We start from the raw sequence: 25,171 nt of genomic DNA, 5'->3' as shown, positions 1-25,171 counted from the left end.
GATTTTTAAAAATCGTTTAGTGTGTCCCCAGCATTAATGAGAAATGTAATTTCCATATACTATAATCACAGACCATAACAGACTGGCAGTGACCTATGAACTGGTGAGGCATGAAAATAAGAATTTGTTAATTCATTTTGAACTTAATGATCAAAGATTATTGTGACAATGCTGAGCACCAGAGAAATGGCCACTCAGTTCCTATTCACTGCATTTTGTTCATAATGTACTTTGATCTGTCTTAATACAAAGGCAGGGAAAGAAAATTGGGGAGGGTTAGGGTAAAGAAGAGGAATTTGTCTAGGAACAAAAGGACATTCTAAAGTGACAAGTCAATGACTCTTATGAAAGACTAGTGACAGGTTCAGCGAGGCGGCTGCGTCTATCTTGGCAGCGGAAGGAATTGCATTCTGTAGCCATGACGGTTCACAAACCCGAGGTGCAGACATTACGTCTGAGCCAATATAGACTGAGATCTAAGGTAAGTGGCAGTAAAATAAAAAACTCAAAAGGGTGCATGAGTGTCAGTTTGGGCTGTGGTTTTAAAAACACACCCTGAATTCCTAGCTTGTCTTCCATTGCCGCCTGGACGAGCACTCCATCGTTGATTAAATACGATATATTGCCAACCATACTGTTCAATAGGGTTTTTGTGGCGATGTGGCGTTGTACATACCTTTCTAATTTACCTGTGGCCAAAATGAGTACCCAGTTCGATGAAAACATTCAACATCCCAACTTGTGACACCTTATTCTGAAAACAAACGGAATATCGCTTTTGTTAGAGCACAAGGAAGCAGCATAAAACCAACGAACAGATGAAGCGCTGTTTTCTTAAAACGTCTACTTAATGATAGATCACGCCCACTAAAGTGAGAGCGAGGAGAGAGTTGTTGAAGAGGCCTTTGAACCTTCCTAAAAGCACATGGGGCAAGCAACAAAAGACCGAATCCACAGGAGGAAGCTGCTACTAATAGGAGTAGACACTTTTATTTGCATACGTATTCCCCATGAACATCACTAAAATCAAATTGAATCAATCAGCCATTTTAATCACAACTGCATGCTATGTGCAGCTCATGCTTGAACCAAAAAATGAATTGACACCCACAACCACTCTTTATATCTGGACCTGCCCTTTAAGGCTGAGAAAGAATTACAATTTTGAATGTAAACGCTTTTGCTTTGATGCAAGTTATCTAAAAACCAAGATGGCATTCTCATTTTACCACAGTGAGCAAGAGATGTAACCCAAACAAACAAAGATGAAGAAAACACCCACATGGATTCCTGCGTGATGCACATCACCTACCCGTCCTTCCACTCTGCATATCTCTCCAGTGCATCCCAGATGTGTGAACACAGCAGGAGAGGATGCCTGGCGTGGTCCATCCTTTGTTTCTCTATCTTTCTCTTTCTTTCTCTCTCTCTCTCTCTCTCTCTCTCTCTCTCTCTCTCTCTCTCTCTCTCTCTGTCTCTCTCTCTCTTTCTCTCTGTCTCTCTCTATCTCTCTCTTTATCTCTCTCTCTCTCTCTCTCTCTCTCTCTCTGTCTCTCTCTCTCTCTTTATCTCTCTGTCTCTCTCTCTCTCTCTCTGTATCTCTCTCTGTATCTCTCTCTGTATCTCTCTCTGTATCTCTCTCTCTCTATGTCTCGCTCTCTCTCTCTGTCTGTCTCTCTATCTCTCTCTCTGTCTGTCTCTCTATCTCTCTCTCTGTCTCTCTCTTTATCTCTCTCTATCTCTCTGTGTCACTCCTCCACCCTCTGATTTTTCTGAAGTGAATCCTCTCTGAGTCTACCTTTATCTCCTGTGGCTGTTTTAGATTTGCTGTGACTTGACAACCTCTTACAGCTCAGTAGTCTTGTCTACCTGATGACAACACCTGAAGTGAGCATTTTGATTATGTACACTGTATTGAAACAGAGGTTTGGAAGGGATGTGTATCAGAAGTATTCTCTGCTGTATATTCCAGCCACGTGAAGCCGATAGAGAAGGCAATGTCTCTAAAGGGATTTCTATCATCTCTCCCAGACCTTGATACCAGCTTTAAAATGAAGCCTGTTCGTCTCCTTTATCCAGCCTGGTATACTGGGGACGGGTGATTAGATTGAAGGGCCCAGCACAGGGGATATGGGCCCACTCCACGGCTCTGAGACGAAAAGCAATGTTCCACAAGACTACACATTCATTACTCAAAATAAATCTCCATTACACAAATGCTGCATGCATAATTATAGGCATAATTATAATTGTGATTATTTTCTCCTCCAGCCAAACTACCCAAAGTGTGATTGACACCAAGAAACTGTGGAAGACTACCACAGACACGTTAAAATAAATAAAAAGTCACATGCACTCACACATTGGAAATCCTTTACATGTGTCTCAAACAAGCATTGTAACAGAGGAAGAAAACTATTAGATTTGGGGCACGGATGGCTACTAACCAGATGCCCAACATGACTGACCAAATCCAAAACCATGTCTTGTTGACTGTAATCTGCAAAAAGCATCCTAATGTTTCAAAGAACTCTAAACTCAGACAGACTCTAGCACCTGTGAATTCCAAGCGGCTGGTGGCTAGGGAAGGAGATGGAAGGGGGAGGCTTTGATATGGGTCAGCTGGTTCCAGGAGACTGAACTCAGACTCTCACCCACTGTGAGCCAACAGGCTTCAAATTAACAAGACTGAATTGTAAAAATGAGGGATAGAACAGCAGCTATAAACCATCACAAACACACACACACACACACAAACACACACACACAGACAGAGAAACACACACACAGTTGCTGAGTGAGTAAGGGTCTTGGCCTATCCCTTCAAAAGGACCCGATTATCGCCAAAGCCTTGATGTGTCCAACAGTGGAGCCATCCTGCTGGCAGGGCAAAATGTCTGTTGAGATGGAGAGAGCATTATTACCAGGCTGGCTCTGGGTCTGGACACCACTTGATGTGTACCTTTCATCTCCAAAGCCATCTCCCAGGGAAACAATAACCATCCTCTCTCTTTTGAACACTCCAGGTGGGGCAGTGGAGCTGACATGAATTGAGCAGGTGACACATGGTCTTACACATTTTATTCATGTACCAGTCTTTGCTCAATATGTGTGGCAAAACTAATGTCAGCAGGTTTGATACATATGCTAACAACCACAGTTTGCATGGCTTCTTTTACATTTTAATGGGATTGCTGAGAATGTTAGATAAGACCATAGACAGGCAGTAGAGGATTTCTATAGTTGTGTCATGGGTTACCAATGGCAACATTTCCAGGCTGATGTAATCTAGAACTGCCCTTTGGAATCCAATCTATCAGATCCACATGGCTTCACTCAGAAAAAGTTCTGTCAAAAGACCAATGAAGACAGGAGTCAAGAATCTAGATATGTTTACATTTATTGTGCAGTGACTTCTATATACATATACATTTTATACACACCTAATTTACATAAACTGAAATAAATTAATCTGCTAAGGTTCAAATATTCATCTTTCATGTCAACTTTAGTGCTAATATGTGAGTAGAGTGAGAAAAGGAGCACAATGAATAGTGATCAGGAGATAAATACAGCATGTACGACACAGTTAAAGCCATAATCCACCGTTAGTAAATCAGTGCCACACAGCTCTAGCTTGCAAGCTAGCTCCAATTTATCTGATTGATGTTCTACCCAACACAGCTAGCAAGCTCTGAGTTCTTTGAGGGATCGTCTTACTAACAACACAGCTAGCTTTGTTGAGGAGGAGCACTGTCATCTTGTTGTACTACCACAGTCGCATGGCCAGTTGGGCTAACAGTGGATGTTTACATTTAAATGTAAAACTACAGTGTTTCAATATTTCACGCAGTATTTCATTTGTTAAAAGGTCAAACAACTATTGCACTAAATACTTCTGACACATTGACACAATTTTAAACATAAAGTAAACAAAAAAATATAACAGAAAACACCAAATCTCTATAAAAATGTTTTTTTCTATAATAAGCAAAGGTGCAATTCATCAGTAGCGTACATTTTGTGTTTGCAAACAATATAAAGAATACAAAATACATGACTATAGGGTCTGTGGCCCTGACAGAGCAGTAAACCACTGGAGATCTGCTCTCTCAGGGCCCCTCCTGTCCAAGGGCTAGCAGTAGCACACACACTGACCGGCCTGATGCCAGCTACCCAGCAGACTGGAACTGACAGTAAAAACTAATCTACTGCTAGGCTAGCTTATAATAGATACACACCAATACAGACTAGTGTGACATGCCTTACAAACACGTAACAACAAGTAGAGATTTTAGCCTCCCTCATACCATACAGCAGAAGCACGTATCTACTATGAGACGATAATAGAGTTCAGTACTAACCGCTGCAGGCAGTGACTCTACGCTATTAAAGCATGCAGCGTGTTGAGGATCTACAGTACTAGTCAGTGGTGGTCACTGTGGAGGTAACCGTGGTAACGGTGGATTCCATCTGGACTGTGGCTAGACTGTCTGAGATGGTAAAATCCAGGGCTAGGATTCTTTAGGTCCCAATCTCCATGACCAGAGGTCTATTTTCTCCAGGGCTCTTTTCATTCTTTTTTTTCTTGTTGTTCAGGAGTTGCTGGACCGTATTTAGCCAAGCTCCTACATTCAGGGAAACCACCCTGCCCTGAGCCTGCGCGTGCTGCACAGCTATCATGCCACCAGCACAAACAGGAGAGTCTGATTATTGCACACAAGCTCTGAACTTGCAGTTGTTCATGCAGATGTATGAGAAACAGCACTACACTCCGGGACCTGTGGTCTCTCACTATGTGACATGAATCAGACGCTTCTTTGGAAGACTGTCTACAATACGTTGTTCAGTGGTTGGGAACATACAACTATGTGACACACTCCTTAGGCTCCTACATGGTTAGTATTACACACAGGCTGAGGTTAGTCTATACTGACACTTTAGAAAAACCACACGGGAGACTTGACACTAAACTATTGACAGTGATTACATTGCTTTGTTTTGACATCAGTAGAAAAAGAGGGTGTGGTCTAGTCTCTAACAGGAAGTGATTATGGCACTGTTGATTTAACCATAATTGCACTGAGGATGAAATAAGACGTGATTCTGTGGGAATCTTGACTACCGCTCTCTTCCTAACGCTTTTAAGACAAAACATCTGGTTACATCCAATCCGTATCCAACATTCCAGACATGGTTTCTGTTAAAACACAAAAACGACACGCACAGATAAAATCCCTGCGCCAACGTAAAGAAGGGGCCCTGGATCTCCAGCGTTCTGCTGGGGGAGCAGAGGAGAACCGTGAAGGGGAACTAGCAACACGTTAAAACTACTCTGCACTCCGCAATGAGCACAGCAAGCATTTTCCTCAGTACGTTCATGCACAAATGAACAGATGAGTGGATAGTAAGGCCCAAAAAACTGTGGATGGGAAGGGTTGGGGGGTGGGGTGGGGGGGTTAGGTGTCTGACAGGGTGTGGCTCCCGGTCCCTCTCCCTGCTCAGGGGGACTGGGATCCAGACCTGTAGCTCTTGAAGCTGCCCAGCAGGCTCTGGACCCCCTTCCTGACCCGGCGGGCCACCGAGTCAGTGGGGGGTGTGGGCAGGCAGGAGCCCAGGCTAGGGGGCCGTGCATCCAGACACTTCTGGTAGCGCAGCTGTGGAACACAGGATCCACACACAGTGGCTTAACACATGCAGCTCATATCAAAGAACATGGTGGCCAGAACCAGTCAACCACCTACGTCACTGTAACCTCAATACTTCATACCAACGAGCTGTTCCACTGATTCATTAGCTACCCCCTGTGAAACTGCTCAAGTCTAGACAGGTGTGTGTATGTGTGTGTGTGTGTGTGTGAGTGAGAGTGCTCACCATGCAGGCAGCCTGGACAGCCTCACTCAGACTGGCAGCGTTGGGCTCGCACCAGAACATGTGACAGATGAAGTCCCCCGGGCCCTCGGCCATGATGAAGGCGAAGGTGTGGACGTCCTTCCCCACGCCCATGAAGGACAGGAAACGCACCCTGCACTCCGACAGCACTTCCTGCGTCTGGGGAACACACGGGACAAACGCGGCCATGAGGTGAAAGGCACATGCTCCACTGGCCCCTTTGATAAATGACAAAGCTTGGCTGTTTTTCTTGAGGTCATCCCTCTGCGGAGAGAGTGGCGTACCTCTCTGGTGAGTATGGTGAGAGTGGCAGGAGCCACGTTGACAGACACGGGGGTCCAATCCTGCTTCCCTTTGCTGTTCATTGCAATCGCCAGAGCCTCGTTGACTGTGTCCATGCCTGAAACCACAGAGCAGAAAAATATTACTGCCTAGCCTCCAGACAGACAGATAAATGGCATAGGAAGACACACAGCAAAGCAAAGCCACACACTGTCACATATACAAAGAGCCTGCCAACTTGTTGGACTGGTGCCCCAGTCAAAGCCACAAAGCTCACCAAACTGATATGTGAAGAAGAGCTTTCCTTACCCATGCTTCCCTTACCTACTGGCTTTGCCACAGGTACGTTACCAAGGTAATAGACCAGGAAGCGCTGGAAAAGTTCATTCTTGGGAACAGGGAACTCTGTTGACAAAGAAAAAAAAGGATGAACACGACTTTGTGATTGAGGATAGTCATTTGGAGCAGTGCTGCAGTATGAGCATGACATGAATGAGAAGCAGTATTGTACCTTGAACAGGGATGTCCATGGGTTTGCATGGGTCAGAGTTCAGTCTGCTCAGCCCAGGCTTGGTTGATTTCCTCTCTGTCATTATCTAAGGACACAGGGTCAGAGAGAGGAGTCAAAGCTCTGTGTGGAGAGGTTAAATGTCAGATGAGACAGGTCAGATGAGAATGTGATTGGGGGAAACTCACCTTGGAGCACATGTCATGAAGGCTCGTAGCGATGTTCTTGGCAGGAGAGTCACAGCGGAAGACGTGACACTTCAGGACCTGGGTTAGGTTGTCTCTTGCCACATAAGCAAAATCTCTGTACGTACAACATACAAAAATACATACGTCATATACAGATGTATGAATGCACATATCGCCAATCTACTTACGAAACACATAAGAATGATGGTAAAATACTGCACAGTGCTACTAAAAGAAGCCAAAAATGGCTGTACTATACCTTTCCCTGCACACGGCATCAAAATGCAGCAAGAAAGAAAATATAGGTATGTTAAAGCAGAGCACGTTCACCATTGCCTGGGTGGACTGAACGTCCACAAGGGATTTCCAAAGACCCATAACGGCTGTACCACACACAGGCCACCAGGGGGCAGTGGTGAATCACAGCTTCTTTTTTCTCAGCAGAGTATTACTGAGTGAAAGAGTTTCTGTGGGATGCAGTGCCTCTGCTATGACTCATAATGACCCAACCAGCTGGATGTGTATTACTTTTAATGGCCCAATTACAACAGTGCAAATACCACCACATACAGCAGTCTAAGATGAGGAAACTGTACTGCATGGCTAATTGGGAGAAGTAAAAACTATTAGCATAATAACAGACTAATCATATGTAATATTTCTGAAGTAGGTATAAATGTAAGATGAAGTAACTGCTGCATTACCGTTAATACTATAATGCCATACAATATGGCTGAGTAGTCCATAACGAGCTGAGAATGAAACTGGGAAGGAACACTGATCTGGTGCGGTGCTGGTAGCGTGACAGCGGAGGTGGCACACTGACCTGCCATTGTCTCTGCCGACGCCCCACACACGGATGCTGTGGATGGGCTGGGAGTGCAGCAGGGTCTGCCCCAGGGGGTCGATCAGGTTCATGGTGTCATTCTCCAGGACCATCAGCATGTCCTTACCCTGGGAAAACAAACAAACACTCCTCATAACACCATCCTCCTGATCCACAAGCCTGTCTGTATCTCACGAGTAAACGTGTGATTGTTATACAGGCCTAGCCCTCGATAATATTTGTCAAACTCGCAAGTCTCAAGACAGGCTTGGAGAGCTATTAGCGCTTCAGAGCCTCAGACAGGAAGTCTGGAGTCACGCCTCTTCCTGTGTGCTCCTCCTCACCTCCCCCCAGATGCCTGCTGTGTCGTGGAGATTGTGTTTGTGGTAAGACAGCTGTCTGATGCAGTTGTTCACGGCAACGCTGCTCTTTCCCAGTGCCATATCCTCTTCGGACATCTCCACCCAGCCCAGGGAGCGCACGGCGAAACACTGGCACCATGCGCGCGCGCACACACACGCGCACACACACACACAAAGGCAAGCATAGACAGCAGGCGCAGGAAACAGGAGAGAAAGAGGGGAGGGAAACAGTCCAGTTATGAAAGGGAGGAGTTGTGTTGACATCCACGATCAGACTGAAGACCCTTCCTTCTGGAGTAGTGTGGTAGTGTGGTGACAAGATGTGTTTCTGAGAGAGAGGAAGTCCATGTACTTTAGCCTCCAGATCGGTGCAAAGAGGACCAAGCTTCTCCTCCTCCTCGGAGTGGGAACAGTTATAGCTACACAGAAACATACAGAGGTAACAGTGAGATTTACAACTGTCGAATGTTACAGCCAACACGATCACTGTTTGGATCTGTTATCAACGTACTTGAGGTTGATGGAGGCATAGCGCAGTGTTGCTCCCTCAAACTCCTTCAGGCTCTGGTCAGACGCCACCTCTCCCTCCTCCTAAGACAAACAACAACACTAAGGTTAGATATGTAGACAACTCTTTCACCGGGCTCACACATCAACAACTGCTGCCCAATTTTGGCTGACTAAATCCTAGACTAGATGCAACCAAATGGTATGTGTGACCTGATGAAATACCAATATTGGAAACATTGTCCAGGTTGAGTTACCTTCCATGTTTCTTCCTCTACAGCGCCTTCATCCGGGTTAGACATATCCCCCCAGGTCTCCTAGGAGAAGCAAGAATGGTTTCAAATAAGCATAACAGGAAAGCACAACATGCAAAAGGGACAAGCTCACAACCCATGTCCGCGTAGTACTTTACAGCCTCGATACGTGTAGAACCTCACCTCTGGTTCCTCACATGGAGTGGTCTCCAGGGACATGCTGGAGGACATGATGGAGTCCCCCCCCGGCTTATCCAGGGGGGATGGAGGATCCCACTGGGTGGTTCCTGTGGGGATGTGCCAGTAATACGTGCCTGAGGTGTCTCGGACACGCATCCAGCCCGATGGCAGGTCTGTGTCTGTCTCAAACGCATTGGAATCCCAGAAGGACTCTGGGAAAGAGGAGAGAGGAAAAAAGGTTATAGAGAAGATGTAAAAATAAGTGACAAATCATTGAAAACATTCAAAGTGGGGAACGATCTCTGGATCCTCACTGACCTCTGTTTCCATTGGGCGAGCCTTCAGCAGGGCCATCCTGAGACAGTGCAGCCCAGTTGGATTCCTCATCACTCGACGTGCCGTTCTCATTGGAGAACAGCAGACAAGCACTTCTACCCGTCACGCCTCCATCTTGATCCAACTCCGCGTGGCTCTGCTCTGACTCTTTCTTTCCGCTGGTACGAGTCAAGCTCTCTTCGTCTCCCTCAGACTTCTCCTTTTCTTTGTCGTCCTCATCCCCCTCTTTATCCTCAGAGGATTCAAGAGAGTCGATGAGTATTGGATCGTTGAGGAGGGTCTTGGACTCCTCTTCGGTCAGGCCCAGGGCATGGATGGTCTTGGGGGACACGGTGTGTTCCTCGTTCCCCTGTTGCTCTTCCTGAGTGGTGTTCTGCGGCGGGTGATCGTCCTCGTTTCCATTGAGGTTGATGTTGCAGTTGTGATCCTGGTCCTGGTGCTTCTCTGCTACCTTGCGCAGCTGGTTCTGGCCATCTTTGACCCACTTGGCATTGCTACCAGTTGACTCCTGGTCACTCCAATTGCTGCTGTCATTCAGCTTGTTCTTCAATTCTTCATCCTGTCGCTGGTTGTTGAGTACGTATGACACCTCATCATCATGACCACCCATGGTACCATGCAGCAGCCTGGAGAACATGGTGAAAATAGCTTACTGATAACGAAGTAAATAACCTACCTTTTATACTATTCAACGGCACCGCTTTATCTGTTTGAGTGTCAAGCGCTCAACGTTGTGCGAGGTGGAACATAGCTTGTCCATTCAATAACTTGACGTGACATTGACACGTATAGAAAGCGACACTATACGTGACCCAAAGATATGTAGCAACCATTAGCTCGCTAGCACATTTTGGCCTTGTCTAGACCCTAACGTATTTGCAATGGAACATCATGTAAGCCATGGAGGGAAGTACAAAAATGTGCAAGCTTTATACCATTCGAAGAAAACAATGTGTTTTGTGTCCGCTTTTCTTTAACTTGCATCTGATCAGTCATGGCCCTTGATAGCCATTACCAGCTTGAATTAGCTACTCGTAGCGCACCATCCGCCATCATCAGCAGCACTGCAGCACCCTTGGTACTAGCTAGCATGGCTGAGCTAGCGGGCTAGATGATCGGAGACAAAAATACTATCCTAAAGCAAGATATCTTGAATATCACCATTGATAATACATTCCACTTACTTGCGATGTTTGTGTCCTTTTTCCAATATATATCGTTATGGTTACATATTTCCACAAATTGCGGGCATTTTCTGCGATGGCTTGTCTGTGTTGTGGAGTCAAGTGATGGAGATGGAGGCTGGGTCCTGCGTCACTGACTTGTCACGCAGTCGCCACAGTAAGAAAAAAAGAAAAAAAAACGTATTTGTAACTGCGTTTAGATTTTAAATCGCATAGCCGTGCGTGTGAAAATCTAGCTATCCATATAACAAATAATCGGACATTATATTAACGTAATAATTGTTACATATTCATAAATCACTTATCCAATGTGGGCATGTTACATCCAGGGCTCGCAACTTTCCCACTATGACATGTGAATACACAATTTTCTTGCTTGTTTCATGGTGGGGCTGTAGTAAAAAAGTTTCTAAAGGTTTAAAAATGTTTTCTACAAAACGTTCTGAAAGTTTGAAAAAATATTTGCATCATTGATGAGTACTCAATGAGGAATCTACTGAACTCTGCTCTGCAGGCTTACCTGTTCTCCCCTCATCTACTTTCACTGAGTGTTTCAAAAAAACTTTTGAAAGGTTGAAAATATTTTACATAAGTTTTACATAGTAAAAACTGCAATAATCGTTGTCACCATTGAACAGTTTTGAAAACTACAAGCCCTTTTGTGTACAGGGATAAACAAGAAGCCAACTTTTTTTTAGACGAGATGCAGATTTCTCTTTTTAATATACTTTTATATAAATTACATACATTTGTATGGTATAAGACATGCTTGTTTTTGGCTTTTACCCCTGTGATTCAGCACAAACAAGCAAGCTAGTGGAGGTACAGAAAGAATGCATGTTATAAAATAAAAAAACAAAGCAGTTTAAGATGATGAGCCAAAGATGGAAATAACCCAGGGGGGTTACAAACAATGTATTAAAGTAAAAAAGCAAGCGGAAACAAAGTGACAGATGGCCAAATGTAAATGTTATCTCCCCTCATTGTCCGTTGCATCTTCATCCTTCTGTGAAATGCTGGAAGTTGCCTGAGGCATAAACACAATGGTGGAACACAAGCAAGCTGGTAAAAGAACAACACAAAGAAGAAGACATGAACACAATGGATTATTCCTTTATGAAATACAAGTACAACAGTAACCACCAAAGTGAGAATTTCTGATGCAGCAAATAAAGTCACATTTGGCCGGACTTACAGTTCAGCTCCAGGTGATTGCAGAGACAAGTCTAAACAAAGCTGTGGTTTAGGAGGACAACCTCCCAGATTACACATCCTTACAACTCCATGAATGGAGTAACACTGTCAAAGTACACATGTAGAGACAAATGAATTCCTTTCTTCATCCTAACTCCCTGGAGAACACTGTTGAAACATTTGGTCTGACAGAGGCTTACAGCAGAGGCAGTAGTCATACAACCCAATTGCATACATATAACTTGCCCTTAATACGACAAACAACAAACAAAACAACCAGTTTTTTTTTTTTTTTTCCCCACAAGACGAGATTCTGGATCATATAACACGTAATGTTTTCATAAGAGCCTCCATTATCATATATAGGTATGAGGGCGCAGGCCGCGTTACAGTGTCTGACCTTAGATAGTGAGCCCCATCCAGAGGTAAAGGAAAGGTTCAACATTAAAGGAAGCAGTGGAACACTGACCAGGTCACAGTCACACAGGGACAGACAGAGGCTGCTACTTAGTCCACATGATTGAGACACAAACAGTCTGGACAGTCAATTCATGATTCCTGCAAGGATGTGATGATGCAACGTAATTCCTGCAAGGGCGTGACGATGCAAGAATGTCAAAGATGTTGAGAATACGAATAAAAATAAGTCTTGGTAAGTCGAGGGGGGGGGGGGGGGGGGGGGGAAGAAAGCTAAATTAAAATCAAACCCAAGAATAAAATAAGTGACTGTTGCGGTTTTCATTTCAGAGAAGTGACAGTGGCGTTGAGAGCAGCAGTAAGTAGTGACAGTAAGAGTTTAAGGCAATACTGGTAAGCACCACATCTCTGGGTGATATTCCCGAGGATATCTGGGGCTTCGGGGTCGGGGTGGTGGTGGTGGGGGGGGGGGGGGGCGTTCAAGGTGAAAAGGCTGTTTCACTTGTCCTGCATCTTTTCCAGGATGGGTACGATCATGTCAAACTTAGGTCTTTTGGCCGGATCTTCATTCATGCAGATCTTCATGAGCTTGCAGATGTGGGGTGAGATGCCAGGCGGGATGGTGGGCCTGAGGCCTTCCAGGGCCACCTTAGGGCAGAAGACCAGACGGGAACATCAGATGGACTCTGAGAGCAACAAGAACTAACACCAGACCGACAGGTGCCCTCACCTTCATGCCGATTTCCATGTTGGAGAGGTCAGCAAAGGGCACTTCTCTGGTGACCAGCTCCCAAAGCAACACGGCAAAGCTCCACATGTCAGATGACCTTCTGTTGATCTCCTCAGGCTTCTTCTGCAGGGCTGCACATGACGGGGACAGGCGAAAAGATCATTCAAAAGAAACAAACCTTCACAAGGAAATACAAAAATCTGTCTATCTCAATGGAGAGACCCCCCCCCCCCCCCCGCCCAGCTTCGAAATGTGTGGGAGGTGTACCTTCAGGAGCGACCCAGGCTGGAGAGTACATCCTACCAGGACACTGGAAGGAGAACTTAACGTCTGACATGCTAATTCGGGCTGTCATGTCCTCATCAATCTGTCAACATATTTCAGGGACACAAAGGATTGGTGTGTTACTCACAGAAAGCTTTCTGAAACACATGACAATAGGCCACCGACGAACAGATTTGACACGCCACTGACGGATAACAAAGGCAGAAACAAAGCCTTCTGTCATTGGTGGTGAGCTGTTCCGACGATCGCCCTTAGTGAAGCTTTAGGAAGTGTGTGACCAGTTCTCACCATGACACTCTTGCTGTTAAGATAGTGGCGAGGGATCATTGGCTCCAGGGTGTGCAGGAAGGCCATCCCACAGGCGATGTCCAGAGCAAACTTCACCGCTTGTGTCTGGTCAACAACAAAGTCTGGCAGGAGGAGGAGGACACAAACATGTCATCTCAGTCATGCTGGACAGTGTGACCAGGCCAGACTTCTAGGGGGCTGCGCTCTACAGAGCTGTGCGAGGGCTGGTACTCACTGGTGCCCTCGTGCAGCACGTTGTAGAGGGAGCCGTAGGGCATCCAGTGTGTGATGATGATGGGGTGGGGCGCGGGAGGAGCCTGGCAACCCCCCAACATGGGCAGCACGTTTGGATGGGAGAATATCCTGGGATGAGCCCAAGGAGGACAGACAAACAGTGGGGAGGAGGCAGACAGGAACAGGATCGGGACATAAATAGGATTGCATTGGGGACAATCCAAAATGAAACCAATTGACGTACATACGCGCAAGATTAAATCAATCAAAAGGAAAGGGTAACGAAAGGATGGCAGACATTATACTTGGAACATCACATGACAAACATCGTCACACAACAATGTCAAAACACAGCATGACTACCTGAGCTTGGGGTACTCTTCGTTGAAGTCTCTGCTCTTCCTGGTGGTCCAGTCTCGAACCTTCAACACTTTCACTACTACCTCGTTTCCCTGCCAACGGCCTTGCCACAACTAAGGAACAATAAGACTGCCTCAGCTCCCAAGGGAACACTCCACATAATGACAAAAGGACTTTGTACATTTGAGATATTTAATACAAAACATGTTTACCTCTCCAGACTGGTTCTCATTGATCTTAGCCAGGAGGGAGAGCTGTTTGAAGTCAATGCCAGCGTGCTTGTTCAGAGTGCCATTACCTGCATGCGCACAAACACAAGACAGGACTAAGGCGACAAGAAAAAAAGCTCGAAAGAACAGCTTTTGAAACGTCGCACACTGGCGTGGGAAAGTTCGCTGCCACATAGGAGAGTGCAAGCGAGGCCAACATGGAAAACGTCTTTGTTCATCCATTCTTTCACACAGAGCTTTATATTTCAACCAGTCCTGCTAGGGAGCCATTGTGATGGGTGTTCAGTAGGACTCACGTGGTCGAGTCCTGGTGGTGCCTTTCCAGAAGGAGTCCTTGAAGGGAACCTTGCTCAGGCTCTGCCCCATCTTCTCTGCCTTCTCTGAGAGAACCAGACAGACCATACGGTGAACACCACCAAACGACACGGTGGACGGATAAGAAATGAGAGGATTCTGTTTCTATGAGCTGAAGGTGTGAGGCGATGTGCAGTATGAGGGGATGTGTCTTGGAAGCACTACCTTTGAGAAGGTCAAGCAGGTGCGGTTTTGCTTTGTCCAGAGGAGTCTCTCCATACTTGTTACAGATGCTAACCTGGGCCCCGTTAGTCACCAGGTCCTGAGGCACACAGAGACCTCGGTTAGGACAGCAAAGTCACGGAAACCCAGAGGCCACAATGGCCACCAGTGGGCGCTACTGACCTCAGCCACCAGGTCCTGTCCCCAGAAGCAGGCGTAATGCAGAGGTGTGTTGCCATGCTCGTTTGCAGTGTTGGTGTCTGCTTTGCACTGGATCAACTGAGGGGAGACAGAAAACAGGAAGAAATCACTCGATTACATCCCAAACAAGGTAGTCCTGTTTGGGTTATACACAGAGGTGTTAAGCCATGTACGACAGGCCTGGTGAGAAAGCCCCCGTCTGCTGACACATACCAGAGGTATTGTAGCATGTCTAATATTAAACCTCATCACAGCTGTGGCCTGCAGCTCTGAAACAGACAACCTGCTGTAGTAGCCGCAGGAGCATAGGGATACCAGTTCTGAAGAGGAGCACACCAAGAACCAGGGCTTTACCCTGTATGGATATGGTATACCTATGTAAACCCTAGTGTGGAGCTGATATAAAAGAAGTCAAATTACTGACTTCTAGTTGATACTTTGAGTGTAACAGTTGATAGGGTGCTAGTATGGGCATGCATTGAGAGGCACTGGTCGCAACTAGCTGAGGTTGTAAAGCCAAGATTACATAGCACATTACCAAACAGCATACACCCATCCTTATCAAACCAAACAAATAAAGGCTCCCAGTGTTTGCCTCCTTATTGACATGGTGGACCTTAGCAGCTTTGATCGCAGTTCCGCCAATTCAGGATCCTGGGTTTCCCCAGTGAAACCCCCAGATTCTTTATTTGATACCGACGGAGCTAAGAATCCCACCAGGGACCGAGCAGACGGATCAGAGAGCACACGTCCCCCTGGGTTCGCCCTTCACCCTGAGCCCCCACCTTCCCCACGATGTCCCTGTGTCCGTGGCTGGCGGCCAGGTGCAGGGGCGTGTCGTCGCCGCGGTTCATGACGTTGATGCGAGCCCCTCTCATGATGAGCATGTCCACCACGCTGGAGCGCCCCTCCCTGCACGCCCAGTGGAGGGGGCTGAAGCCATGGTCGTCCCTGCGGAGAGAGCAGCGCAACTTAGATAACAGCCATCTCCCCCTTCTCGTGCGGTTAGCCTTATCTGAGCACAAGGAGGAAACGGAAACGTCAACTTGTCTCTCTGTTCGTAGGACAAGAACTACACAGAAGCCCCTGGACTCACTAAGGCTGCTCTATGTGAAGAGCATTGGAGATTGAATACTGTGCTATTTCTATAACAGTCTAATAAAACCTATTTATGCGACGATCTACGGCCATCTAACCATCTGGAGCTCCAGTTATAAATTATGAGAAATTGCCCCCTACAGCGTATCCATAAATGCAAGATAAGCAAGTACTTCCTGTGCCTGCTAATGGCTCTGTGCCGGTGTCCAGGCCTGCTGGTATAGTTACAGCCATTGAGTGCCTAAAACTAGCAAAAAGCCGAAGAGAAAAAGAACAGAGCAGTAAAGGCAGCAGTGAGTGGATTTGGGTACTGTGCTGTACTTCTGGCCAGCCGCAAAAGCAAAATGAAGAAGAAGTGGAAGCAACTGATCCACTAGAATTCAGCTCGTCAATGTCTGCAAGCCTGAAAACTGGTGGAGGGCCAGACCAGCCAGTACAGAGTGTGTGTGCGTGTGCATGAGAGAGTGACAGAGATCCTAGCCTCTCCAGCTCAGATGCAGTGACAGGGACATGTGTCAGACAGGAGCCTCAGTGACAGGAAAGTGACTGGCACCTTAATACAGCGTCTCAGACATCGCCCTAAATGACAACCATGGCAATGACTACTACTACAACTCATAGCAAGACAGATAGGCCAGTGTACAAGGTCAAAATGTGTGTGAAAACAGAGCTGGCTGTAGTAGAAAGGCAGTCAGGAAGGGGAGGGGGTGCAATTGTGAGCCATTCACAGCTGTCCTTATTAGGATTTGGAAGACTTCCTTCACCACTTTGCACAGTGTGCAATCTGCACAACACACACACACACACAACTACACTTGGAGCATGACTACAGCTGCTGTGTGTCATTATTTCATCATCCATTTGTCTGGGTCCCTGCCCCCTCCATCTTCTGTTTCTTCTCACTGGCCTTCGTCACCTCTTCCTTCTCCAGAGGCTCTCTGATCAGAAGCCCTCCAGCTGCCCCTGCAGCTCTCTCTGTCTGTGGACGGCTGGGGAGGAATTTCCGGGTGAATAAATCCTCAAAAACAGAGACTCTTCTCTGTTTCCTTAACTCATCTCAATATAACTCTGATGTCGGGCTAAAAGTTACATGTGCCAACCAAGTGATCCTCAGAAATAAAAGTCCTGCACTTGTTCTGCAGTTGAGGGAGGGGAAACAATGTTTGGAGCACTGAGGGAGTATTGTGATGTAAGCAGCAGACCCACACACACACAGGCAGTCTGTGTTGGAGAAAACCCAGCATCAATGAGGCCCTCAGAGACCCTCCATGAGGGCTTATGGGAAACCACAACAAGCCCCTCCAGATAACAGGGAGCTCCCAGCAGAAACCAGCGGTTCCGGAAGAGCCCCTCCACTGCTCCACGATGAGTCCAGGCGTCGAGGCACACCGCACCCCCCCGTGGTGGGTCAGGATGCCTAGCTCTGCCTGGGGGAGCCAGTGGAGACGGGAGGTTGGGGGTGGGTCTCGTCCTCTGAGTGGGGTTATTTCAGGCAGATCCACCTGCCAACAGGGCTCAGACAGTCTGACGGTGGACACCAGGGATGAGTCTCCCGTACTGTATGTCTCTGCGCTGACATCACCGTGAACTCAAACGACGGGCACAAATTCGACAGATACAAATGTGCTTCATGTAGCCTAAACACCCACCCACACAGGCCATACACACATCTAGCCTATTAAATGAGGAGTCAAGTCACCACTTAAGACAAGCATTCACATCAGATGACTTACTACAGAGAGATCGTACAGTATAACTGGACTTCAACGTGACCTGCAGCTGGCTACAGTGGACTCCAGCTGTCTTCATACCCCAGTCTTAAGCAGCCCCTCTCATTTAGACCAACATGGTGACCCTCTCTCCCAGACCGAGGGTGCTGTCTGTTTGTCTGCTCCCTGCCAAATAGTCAGTACCGGGGGGGGGGGGGGTCTACCTTTCACCTTCCTGGAGAGGTAAATATAAAGCAGCTTTCATCCTGTATACAATTCCAACCGTCCTAACCCAAAAAAGGAGCCTCAAAGCAAACAAAATGGCAAATGGAACAGATTTTTATGTCTACAGATTATCTTGTGGGTTTGCTTATACTATAAATAGGCTACTGCTACCATGGTCTTTCATGCCACTCTGGTATACGACACACAGTAGAACTGTTCACGGCAGAACACACACACACAGAATACAAACAGGGTATTATATGGAGAGGGGGTTGGGCAGACGGACTAATGGCTGGCCATTTTCACAGCAATTCACCCAATGAGACAAAGGAAACATTTTGATCAAAAGCCACCTCTAAAGGACAAGAAAAGAAACTAGTACGAGTCATTTGTGGACCAACCAAGCGACCAACCAGCAGCTGAAAAGAAAGAAAAGTAATCAAGTGTACATGTTTCTTTTTACTGCACCCTCATTAGGATATTTTCACTATAACTGACCTTTCCATCTAGGAGGAAACATATAGGAGACATTAGCGACACTATCTAATACCACAGGGAGAGCAGCACAGGAAACAGAAGAATGTAGAAGAGGAAGGTGATATACTCTGCTACTGCTGCAGAGCATTCCTCGGTGGAAAGCTCCGACACACATACCAGCCCTCGCTCTCACCCGCACAGGAGAACTCTCCCTCCTCCTCACATTGGGTCTTGCCCACAACAATACTCCTCCCCTTCTCATTTTGGGTGGGTTGTAGACGGTTCCCTGGAGGCTTGCGTGTTATTCCTTGTAAGGAGATTCAGCATACCACTACTACGCTCTGCACAGCATGCACGTGAGCACAGTGAGGCTGCCATTAGCGAGCACACAAAGGCCCATACTTCTACCAACACAGCTACTGCCGTGACTTGGGAAGAGGAGGGAGATGTGTTCAGTGCAACTGGTTGTGACCATTTGAATTGTGGGCTTTAAAATCCATGCAATCTCAGCTAATGCAGGGCCTGAACCCCCCCAGTGTAGTGTCTCCTACTAGGATGACATATATCAGCCAGTCAGGAAGGCCTCAATCAACTAATGGAGATGTTTGGCAGATGTAAGGGCGGATACTGTATTGCTGTGGTCATTCTTATTCACACAGTCTATCTCTTACACATGGTCAAACTGCAGGATACGGGCATGTGCAATGCTTAAAAAATATACAGATTTTGTACATGGATGACTGTGAAAAGGTTTGGTCACAGTATTGAAATCTCCAACTATGATATTCAGTAGTAAACATATAAGTCTAGGCCTACATATTAACACCTGACAGAACTGCCTCAGAGATGCCTTTGAGGTTAGTTATTACGGGCCTCTGCTAATTTTCCGATGCTGAGACACATCTGAACCGAAGACCAAAAAAGCAACATCCTCTTGCAACGTCAGTCTGGGAGATCCATCAGGTCTGTTGTGCTTCCTCTACGTCACCTGAGGATACAGAAGAGGATGTCCTCTCTCATACTGATGAGCCTATAGGCCCACAGGTCTGAAGGCTGGACACACAGTCACACAGGCCTGCCAGATGTCTATGTCAAGAGGCAATTAAGACAGACCGAAAGCACAAGACCCCCTTCTCATCCCTGCCAACCTCCAAGAACCTGATCACACATACAAGTCAACAAACTAAGAAGCTGTTACGTTTCAAAGAACAAAACTGTGTTCAAGAGAAAAACAAGCTAACAGCAGGCCTCCCATTTGAAGATGTTTGCCAGATACTATTTTTTTGTTGCTTTATTTTAAGATGACATTCCAGGCCAAGTCAAGTGTCCGGAAGGAAGTGGGTTCAGATCTCAGGTCATGACCACACATGTGGACAGATAAGCTGAGAGCCCAGCACCAGTGTGGGGTGGTGCCCTTAGCGTCAAAGAGATAACGAAAGAGTAATTAGCCTTTGATATTTCTTATCTGTTCTCTGTAATGCGAGTGTAAATCAAAAAGAGCTTTCCAGGTTGTTGTGCATAGATGAACCGTGGTGGGTCCCTCTGGGATGTTTTCCCATTCCATCAGTGTGGAAGTAATTGTGATGATAACTCAAGGCCCTAGCAGAACTGGATCAGGGTGACAGATAGAAATAACCTTCCCTAGAGTTGCTCAAATGGTTTATGGGATGAGTAGCGGGTCATGACCTGGAGAAATGAGTGATCAAGCTACTAGGGCGGGATCGCTACTGGTAGGCGTGTCCATGTGATGGTAACATATGATTTATCTTTTGTGATACATCACCCATAGTGTGTGTATTACAGTGTATATTACACATACGCATATGCATTTCACAACCTCTACCAGTGCTGCTGTGCTTTCTTGTTAAGATGACTGATGACTTGGACTCACCCTTGGTTGAGGTCGTTCTCTGTGTTGTCTAACCATAGACGAACTGCCACTGCATTGCCTTCCCGGCACTGGGTGAAGATATCATCCATGATGTCTCACTCTTCTGCTAGCTCACACTCACAGGGGCAGCTATAGGACTGAGGAGCACCGAGACCAACTAGAGAGGCTACCAGAAGAATTCAGGGCTGGCCTGGAGAGCATTCGTCCCTCTGCAGACAGAGAACAGCTACAGTCACTGATACTGTCCAAGTGGCTCAGCTACACTTTGAAGATCCTAGAAAACAAACGGGAGCATACATACATATTATTACATTATGAAAACCGGCCATGTACACTCTTCTGACTCAGCCCTAGAATTGCAACAGTAATATGAAACACAAAGTGTCCGGCGAGACACAGGGAGAAAACACTGCAGTCCAGATGCAGAGAAAATGCAGGGCCTGAAGCTGTCACCTGTTGGGTGGGTGTGAAACGGAGCCAACCCTGATTAATCGACACCAACTACTGATGACTCACATCCCTTCTTCTAAAACAGGCAGATGACTAATTGCTTAGCTGGCATTTTAACTTAACATAACAATTCAAAAATGTGATGAGCAAATACACAATAACACTACTGTGCTCTATAACAGTTAACTATGCTAACATAACGTATTGAGCCATTCATTATAGCTAGCTGTAGCAACACTCCTTAGCTTGCAAGCTAGCTGGCCTCTGCTTCTAGGACTGCCCGAAGCAAAGTTTTGAATCACTGTACTGGGTTAGCTAGTTTGGAGAACAAACAGATTCTCTTTTAGCAACATTCAACTTTTTTTAACTGAATTAGTCTCTTTCTACGACAGCTAACGTTAAAGGCTGTCTAACTTAAGGTCTGATCGCTAGCTACGTTAGCTCGCTTGACGCTAGAGACCATAGTTAATTTTTTCTGCCTCCAGGCTACAGTTCAGACTGTCTTTGACGAAACCGGACGCAAGAAGCACTTCTTTGCCTGACTAGCCAACATCAACCGGGAAATATAAAGACATTAAATATCCTACGGCAACATAACTTACCCAATAAGTTCTGACAGACAGTGCAACTTATAATGTAAGTGTAATGTTGAACAGAAGTGAGGAATCACGCAAATCTCCAAGATTGAAGCATAGAATGTCTTGCTACGTCCCCAGTGTCCACACCCTCGCTCGTCATGAGGAAAATAGTGCCTGGTCCACAAATTCTAGCGACGTAGCACCCTCTATCGGATAACATTGCCACAAAAATAATGTTACCGGGCTGTCCAGAGGTGGACCCCCCACTGGTTTGAAGGTCCCCTTCCGTACGGCTTGATTTAGCCACGTGACACAACATTTCTAAATGTCATCCAAATCAATACACCTTACCTTGCCCAACGCTCATAACTTCGGGGCATATTTTTATTAAATGCAGACAAAATTAATGGATTGAGGCAAAACACTATATCCTGATATGTGTTTGATTTATTTTCGTTCATTTTTGTGATTTGCACAAAAAAGTACATTAATCCAACTCAGTGTTTGTTAATAAAATGTATTCGACACAAATGTGAAAGTTTGTCATTGACTGTATTGTAGTTGTGGATCTATTTTGCGTAATAAAGTTTGGACTTTGGTAACGAAAAATTGTAGTTTAAGTATTGGGAAACTCATATCCCATCGTTTTTGCGGTAGAGGCAGCGTCATTTTCCTGCGCCAAATTTAGCTCATTCTCACATGCGCTGTTTGTGAGGGTAATCAAACGTGGTTTTATCAAAAACGTAATTTTACAGATTCTTTTAACCGCTTTTATTCGGTAGATACACGTTGTATTGCGTTGCCATTTGACAGGTAAGTCATTTGACAACTTAGTGTTTGAGATCCATCGCATAACATTGAAAGCTAAACATCTAAATCTAAACAGAACTGTTTTTTTGTATTTATTCGAAGCTATGTCAATTTCATATTAATCTCCTACCACTTAATTTTAACTTGTGTATGGCTCACAGCAGCAGATTTCTGATTTCTTCCTCCGTCACGGCTTAAATTTCGATTCAAGCATGTTCGCTGAGGAAGACGAGTGGAACGATGAGCCGGAAGCCAAAAATCTAACCACAACACTCTTCAGCAATCCCAAAACCGATAGCGCCAATGCAAAGGTCAGTTTATACCTGAATTCAGGATAATTCACCTCAACTAAGTAAACTTCTCACCTAAACCAGGACAACAGGTACACAATAAAAGTTGGTAGTTGATACTGACTCTGCTCATCCCACACTGAAGTTACAGAGCGTGGGAAAGAAGAGTCTATTACGAACTCTCCAGAAGCTTGGATCTGTACCGGACTGGACCAAGACAGGGGTCACGAGGGAGGGCAGTGACAGCGAACCAGAAGCTGTCCCTTCACAACCCAAAAAGAAGAAACGAATTAAAAAACGCAAGAGAGGAGCCGCCAAAAGAGATGATGCTGAGAAGGACAGTGGAGACACCAGTGTCAAAGAGGAATCAGATGTGGTAGCAGCTAAGAAACTTAAGAAGACACCAAAAATAACAGGTCAGTTAAGAAGAGTTTAAGTTCCTCTGAACTGCTGGATTCATGATTGGATTAATGATTCATGATGTGTTATTGCTATTATGATGCTATGTTCTGTCTGCCTTCAGGACTGACAGAGGTAAAGAGTGCAGGGGACAAGGAGGTCAAAAAAACGGAATTGAATACAAGCACACTAACCAGAAAGCAATGGAGAAACAAAATGAAGAACCAGAAGAAGAAAACAAATAAATACCTCTCATATGGACAACATAAGCAGGAATCAGTCAAACCAGCCAACCAGAACCCCAAGGTAGGACAAGAAGATAATTCTGGTGTCAAAGATGAAAAACAGCCTGCCAAGATCAAACCTCCAACACAAAAACCCTACCAACAGACAGAGGGCAGCAGGGAAACCTCAAAAAGGAAAAAAGTCCAAGAAGGTAATAAGATCACTCCCGATGTACACAAAGAAACACTCACATATTGTAATAATGACAATAACCTTAAAAAGGCAGCGAAAAACACTAAAGGAGGAGGCCATGTTAGTGGAGTTGCACTAGAACGCTCAGGCCAACTGAAACAGGAAGTGGGAACAGCCCCCTATGGGAACAAGGTGGAAGAGCAACCAGGACCCAGTCAGAGAAGGAGCCAGATAGAAATAAGAGCGCATGGGCGCAAGGTGGAGAAGCTACGTAGACTGCTGCAGGTCCAGGGTTCAGACCGCAAGGACGAGCCAATGGAAATGGAACAGAAAGAGGAAAAGGTGATTGCGCCAAAGGTTCCTGATGATCGCTCGTCTATTCTGAGGTCCCGCATGCAGCAGCGCCTGCAGGCTGCTCAGTTCCGCTACATCAACGAGGTGCTGTACACCTCGTCCAGCGGCGAGGCCAAGCGCATGTTCAGACAGGATCCCGAGGCCTTTGGGATCTACCACAAGGGGTTCACAGCACAGGTCCAGAGATGGCCTACCAACCCCGTGGACAGCATCATCTCATCCATACGGCACAAGTCAGTCATCGTGACATAATACTTTACTCATGTATTTTCAGCACATTGTTTAGTTTGTATTCAAATTTGGTACCTTTTGATCTATATTGGTGATCTCATTCTTTGTTTTGTACTTATTTCGTATTTGCTTGGTTCCAGGCCTTCGTCTCTGGTAGTTGCCGACTTTGGGTGTGGGGACTGCAAGATTGCCAGCAGTGTGAAGAACAAAGTGCACAGCTTTGACTTGGCACCTGTCTGTGACCAAGTTACAGTCTGTGACATGGCCAATGTGAGTTTGACCTCAGAATGCAGTAATGGCAAAGTCAATATACAGTTATGTTTACAATTCATGTTTCAGGTACTGTTCACATTTTCAACTTGTGATTATATTTCATGTTCTATGCTATCTGTTGTTCCCCTGTCAACAGGTACCTCTTGACGATGCTACTGTAGATATAGCTGTGTTCTGTCTGTCCCTGATGGGGACCAACCTGGGAGACTTCCTTGTTGAAGCCAACCGTGTGCTTGTGATGGGGTAAGGGCTAATGCTTTGCAAGAAAAAAGTTATGTGCAGATGTGTCATCTTCACTTGACTTTCATTGCAATCCAGCTGTCATTAAAGAAAGTCTCTACATCCTTTTCCAGGGGAATCCTTCAAATTGCTGAAGTGGCGAGCAGATTTGAAAATGTGCGAAGCTTTATGGGTGCAATGGCCAGTTTAGGATTCAAGTTGGTTTCCAAGGTACTTACTATCTTTCATATACCTGTGTAAGTGTATGGTATGTTCTGGAAGAAAAATAAGTCACCGTTATAACTTTGTATTTTGCTTTCATCCTCCTCAGGACACAGAGAACAGTCACTTCTACTTGTTTGAGTTTGTGAAGACAGCAGAAGCACCAGAGAACGTCAAGGCAGGATTAGAGCTGAGGCCTTGTCTGTACAAGAAACGATGAGAGCAATGGGGAAAGGCACCAGCTGGTGAATAAGCAAATGGTTTTAGTTTTTCCATGATTGTATAGATTGTTCCGAGGTTTTGACCACCAGAAAATGTTTTAACATGATTCCTTTCTTACATTTAGAGTTTTGCATTGTATTCTTCAAAAAAAATGTTGACTGGAAACATTGTTTATTATATAAAATGTATTTTGTAGTCATACACTTGTAAAGGGATATGTATGATTGTTTAATTTATGAGAATTAAAACCCAGGACAAAGTATTCTTACAAGAGTTTCCTCGATAAAGTTTTCGGAAACCTTGAGTCTTTAACGTCTATAATCTAGAAAGAA

At 45.7% G+C, this 25,171-nt stretch overlaps 3 protein-coding genes across 10 annotated transcripts; 1 reads left to right on the top strand and 2 right to left on the bottom strand.

The window, feature by feature from the left end:
- Nucleotides 1-3,382: 3,382 nt before the first annotated feature.
- LOC124478006 (amyloid beta precursor protein binding family B member 1-like) lies at nt 3,383-10,654 on the bottom strand. 4 transcript variants are annotated; one of them, XM_047036100.1, is made up of 15 exons: nt 10,520-10,654; nt 9,318-9,961; nt 9,003-9,211; nt 8,823-8,882; nt 8,570-8,649; nt 8,411-8,477; nt 8,041-8,187; nt 7,697-7,824; nt 7,130-7,135; nt 6,871-6,985; nt 6,686-6,770; nt 6,484-6,579; nt 6,177-6,292; nt 5,875-6,051; nt 3,383-5,657 (listed from the first exon to the last, which is right to left on the bottom strand). In XM_047036100.1, the coding sequence occupies exons 2-15, from the start codon at nt 9,943-9,945 to the stop codon at nt 5,502-5,504; spliced, it is 2,070 nt and encodes a 689-aa protein (XP_046892056.1). In that variant the 5' UTR covers nt 9,946-9,961; nt 10,520-10,654; the 3' UTR covers nt 3,383-5,501. The 4 variants fall into 4 exon arrangements, with proteins under 4 accessions (XP_046892056.1, XP_046892058.1, XP_046892057.1 ...); XM_047036102.1 differs by having other exon boundaries at nt 6,499-6,579; XM_047036101.1 differs by lacking the exon at nt 7,130-7,135.
- Nucleotides 10,655-11,213: 559 nt separating this feature from the next.
- LOC124478016 (integrin-linked protein kinase) lies at nt 11,214-21,581 on the bottom strand. 2 transcript variants are annotated; one of them, XM_047036116.1, is made up of 13 exons: nt 21,427-21,581; nt 20,375-20,648; nt 15,760-15,925; nt 14,957-15,052; nt 14,777-14,873; nt 14,554-14,637; nt 14,240-14,325; nt 14,031-14,140; nt 13,669-13,796; nt 13,434-13,555; nt 13,128-13,227; nt 12,861-12,991; nt 11,214-12,778 (listed from the first exon to the last, which is right to left on the bottom strand). In XM_047036116.1, exons 2-13 carry the CDS (start codon nt 20,461-20,463, stop codon nt 12,629-12,631), a joined length of 1,359 nt encoding a protein of 452 aa, XP_046892072.1. In that variant the 5' UTR covers nt 20,464-20,648; nt 21,427-21,581; the 3' UTR covers nt 11,214-12,628. The 2 variants fall into 2 exon arrangements, with proteins under 2 accessions (XP_046892072.1, XP_046892073.1); XM_047036117.1 differs by having other exon boundaries at nt 20,375-20,583.
- A 485-nt stretch (nt 21,582-22,066) lies between these two features.
- On the top strand, nt 22,067-25,101 carry rrp8 (ribosomal RNA processing 8). 4 transcript variants are annotated; one of them, XM_047036110.1, is made up of 8 exons: nt 22,067-22,215; nt 22,424-22,523; nt 22,648-22,918; nt 23,026-23,905; nt 24,044-24,173; nt 24,313-24,419; nt 24,530-24,626; nt 24,727-25,101. In XM_047036110.1, exons 2-8 carry the CDS (start codon nt 22,425-22,427, stop codon nt 24,835-24,837), a joined length of 1,695 nt encoding a protein of 564 aa, XP_046892066.1. In that variant the 5' UTR covers nt 22,067-22,215; nt 22,424; the 3' UTR covers nt 24,838-25,101. The 4 variants fall into 4 exon arrangements, with proteins under 4 accessions (XP_046892066.1, XP_046892067.1, XP_046892065.1 ...); XM_047036111.1 differs by having other exon boundaries at nt 22,377-22,523; XM_047036109.1 differs by having other exon boundaries at nt 22,073-22,215; nt 22,380-22,523.
- Nucleotides 25,102-25,171: the final 70 nt, after the last annotated feature.

The sequence above is a fragment of the Hypomesus transpacificus genome, chromosome 15 (assembly GCF_021917145.1).
Source record: "Hypomesus transpacificus isolate Combined female chromosome 15, fHypTra1, whole genome shotgun sequence".
Classification (NCBI taxonomy): Eukaryota; Metazoa; Chordata; class Actinopteri; order Osmeriformes; family Osmeridae; genus Hypomesus; species Hypomesus transpacificus.
The sequence above is the reverse complement of the archived record's forward strand: the minus strand, read 5'-3'. Positions and strand labels throughout refer to the sequence as shown.

What these genes read in the sequence shown, in the direction of transcription:
- LOC124478006 (XM_047036100.1), bottom strand. Translation starts at nt 9,945, where the DNA reads ATGGGTGGTCATGATGATGAGGTGTCATACGTACTCAACAACCAGCGA. An exon ending in TATGCCTCCATCAACCTCAA is followed by an intron (nt 8,478 to 8,569) that starts GTACGTTGATAA and finishes GTTTCTGTGTAG; the next exon opens with CTATAACTGTTCCCACTCCG. An exon ending in AGTAGGTAAGGGAAGCATGG is followed by an intron (nt 6,293 to 6,483) that starts GTAAGGAAAGCT and finishes CTGTGGTTTCAG; the next exon opens with GCATGGACACAGTCAACGAG.
- LOC124478016 (XM_047036116.1), bottom strand. Translation starts at nt 20,463, where the DNA reads ATGGATGATATCTTCACCCAGTGCCGGGAAGGCAATGCAGTGGCAGTT. An exon ending in CCTGCTTGACCTTCTCAAAG is followed by an intron (nt 14,638 to 14,776) that starts GTAGTGCTTCCA and finishes TGGTTCTCTCAG; the next exon opens with AGAAGGCAGAGAAGATGGGG. An exon ending in AGCCTGGGTCGCTCCTGAAG is followed by an intron (nt 12,992 to 13,127) that starts GTACACCTCCCA and finishes CGTCATGTGCAG; the next exon opens with CCCTGCAGAAGAAGCCTGAG.
- rrp8 (XM_047036110.1), top strand. Translation starts at nt 22,425, where the DNA reads ATGTTCGCTGAGGAAGACGAGTGGAACGATGAGCCGGAAGCCAAAAAT. An exon ending in CAGTCTGTGACATGGCCAAT is followed by an intron (nt 24,174 to 24,312) that starts GTGAGTTTGACC and finishes CCCTGTCAACAG; the next exon opens with GTACCTCTTGACGATGCTAC. An exon ending in GATTCAAGTTGGTTTCCAAG is followed by an intron (nt 24,627 to 24,726) that starts GTACTTACTATC and finishes CATCCTCCTCAG; the next exon opens with GACACAGAGAACAGTCACTT.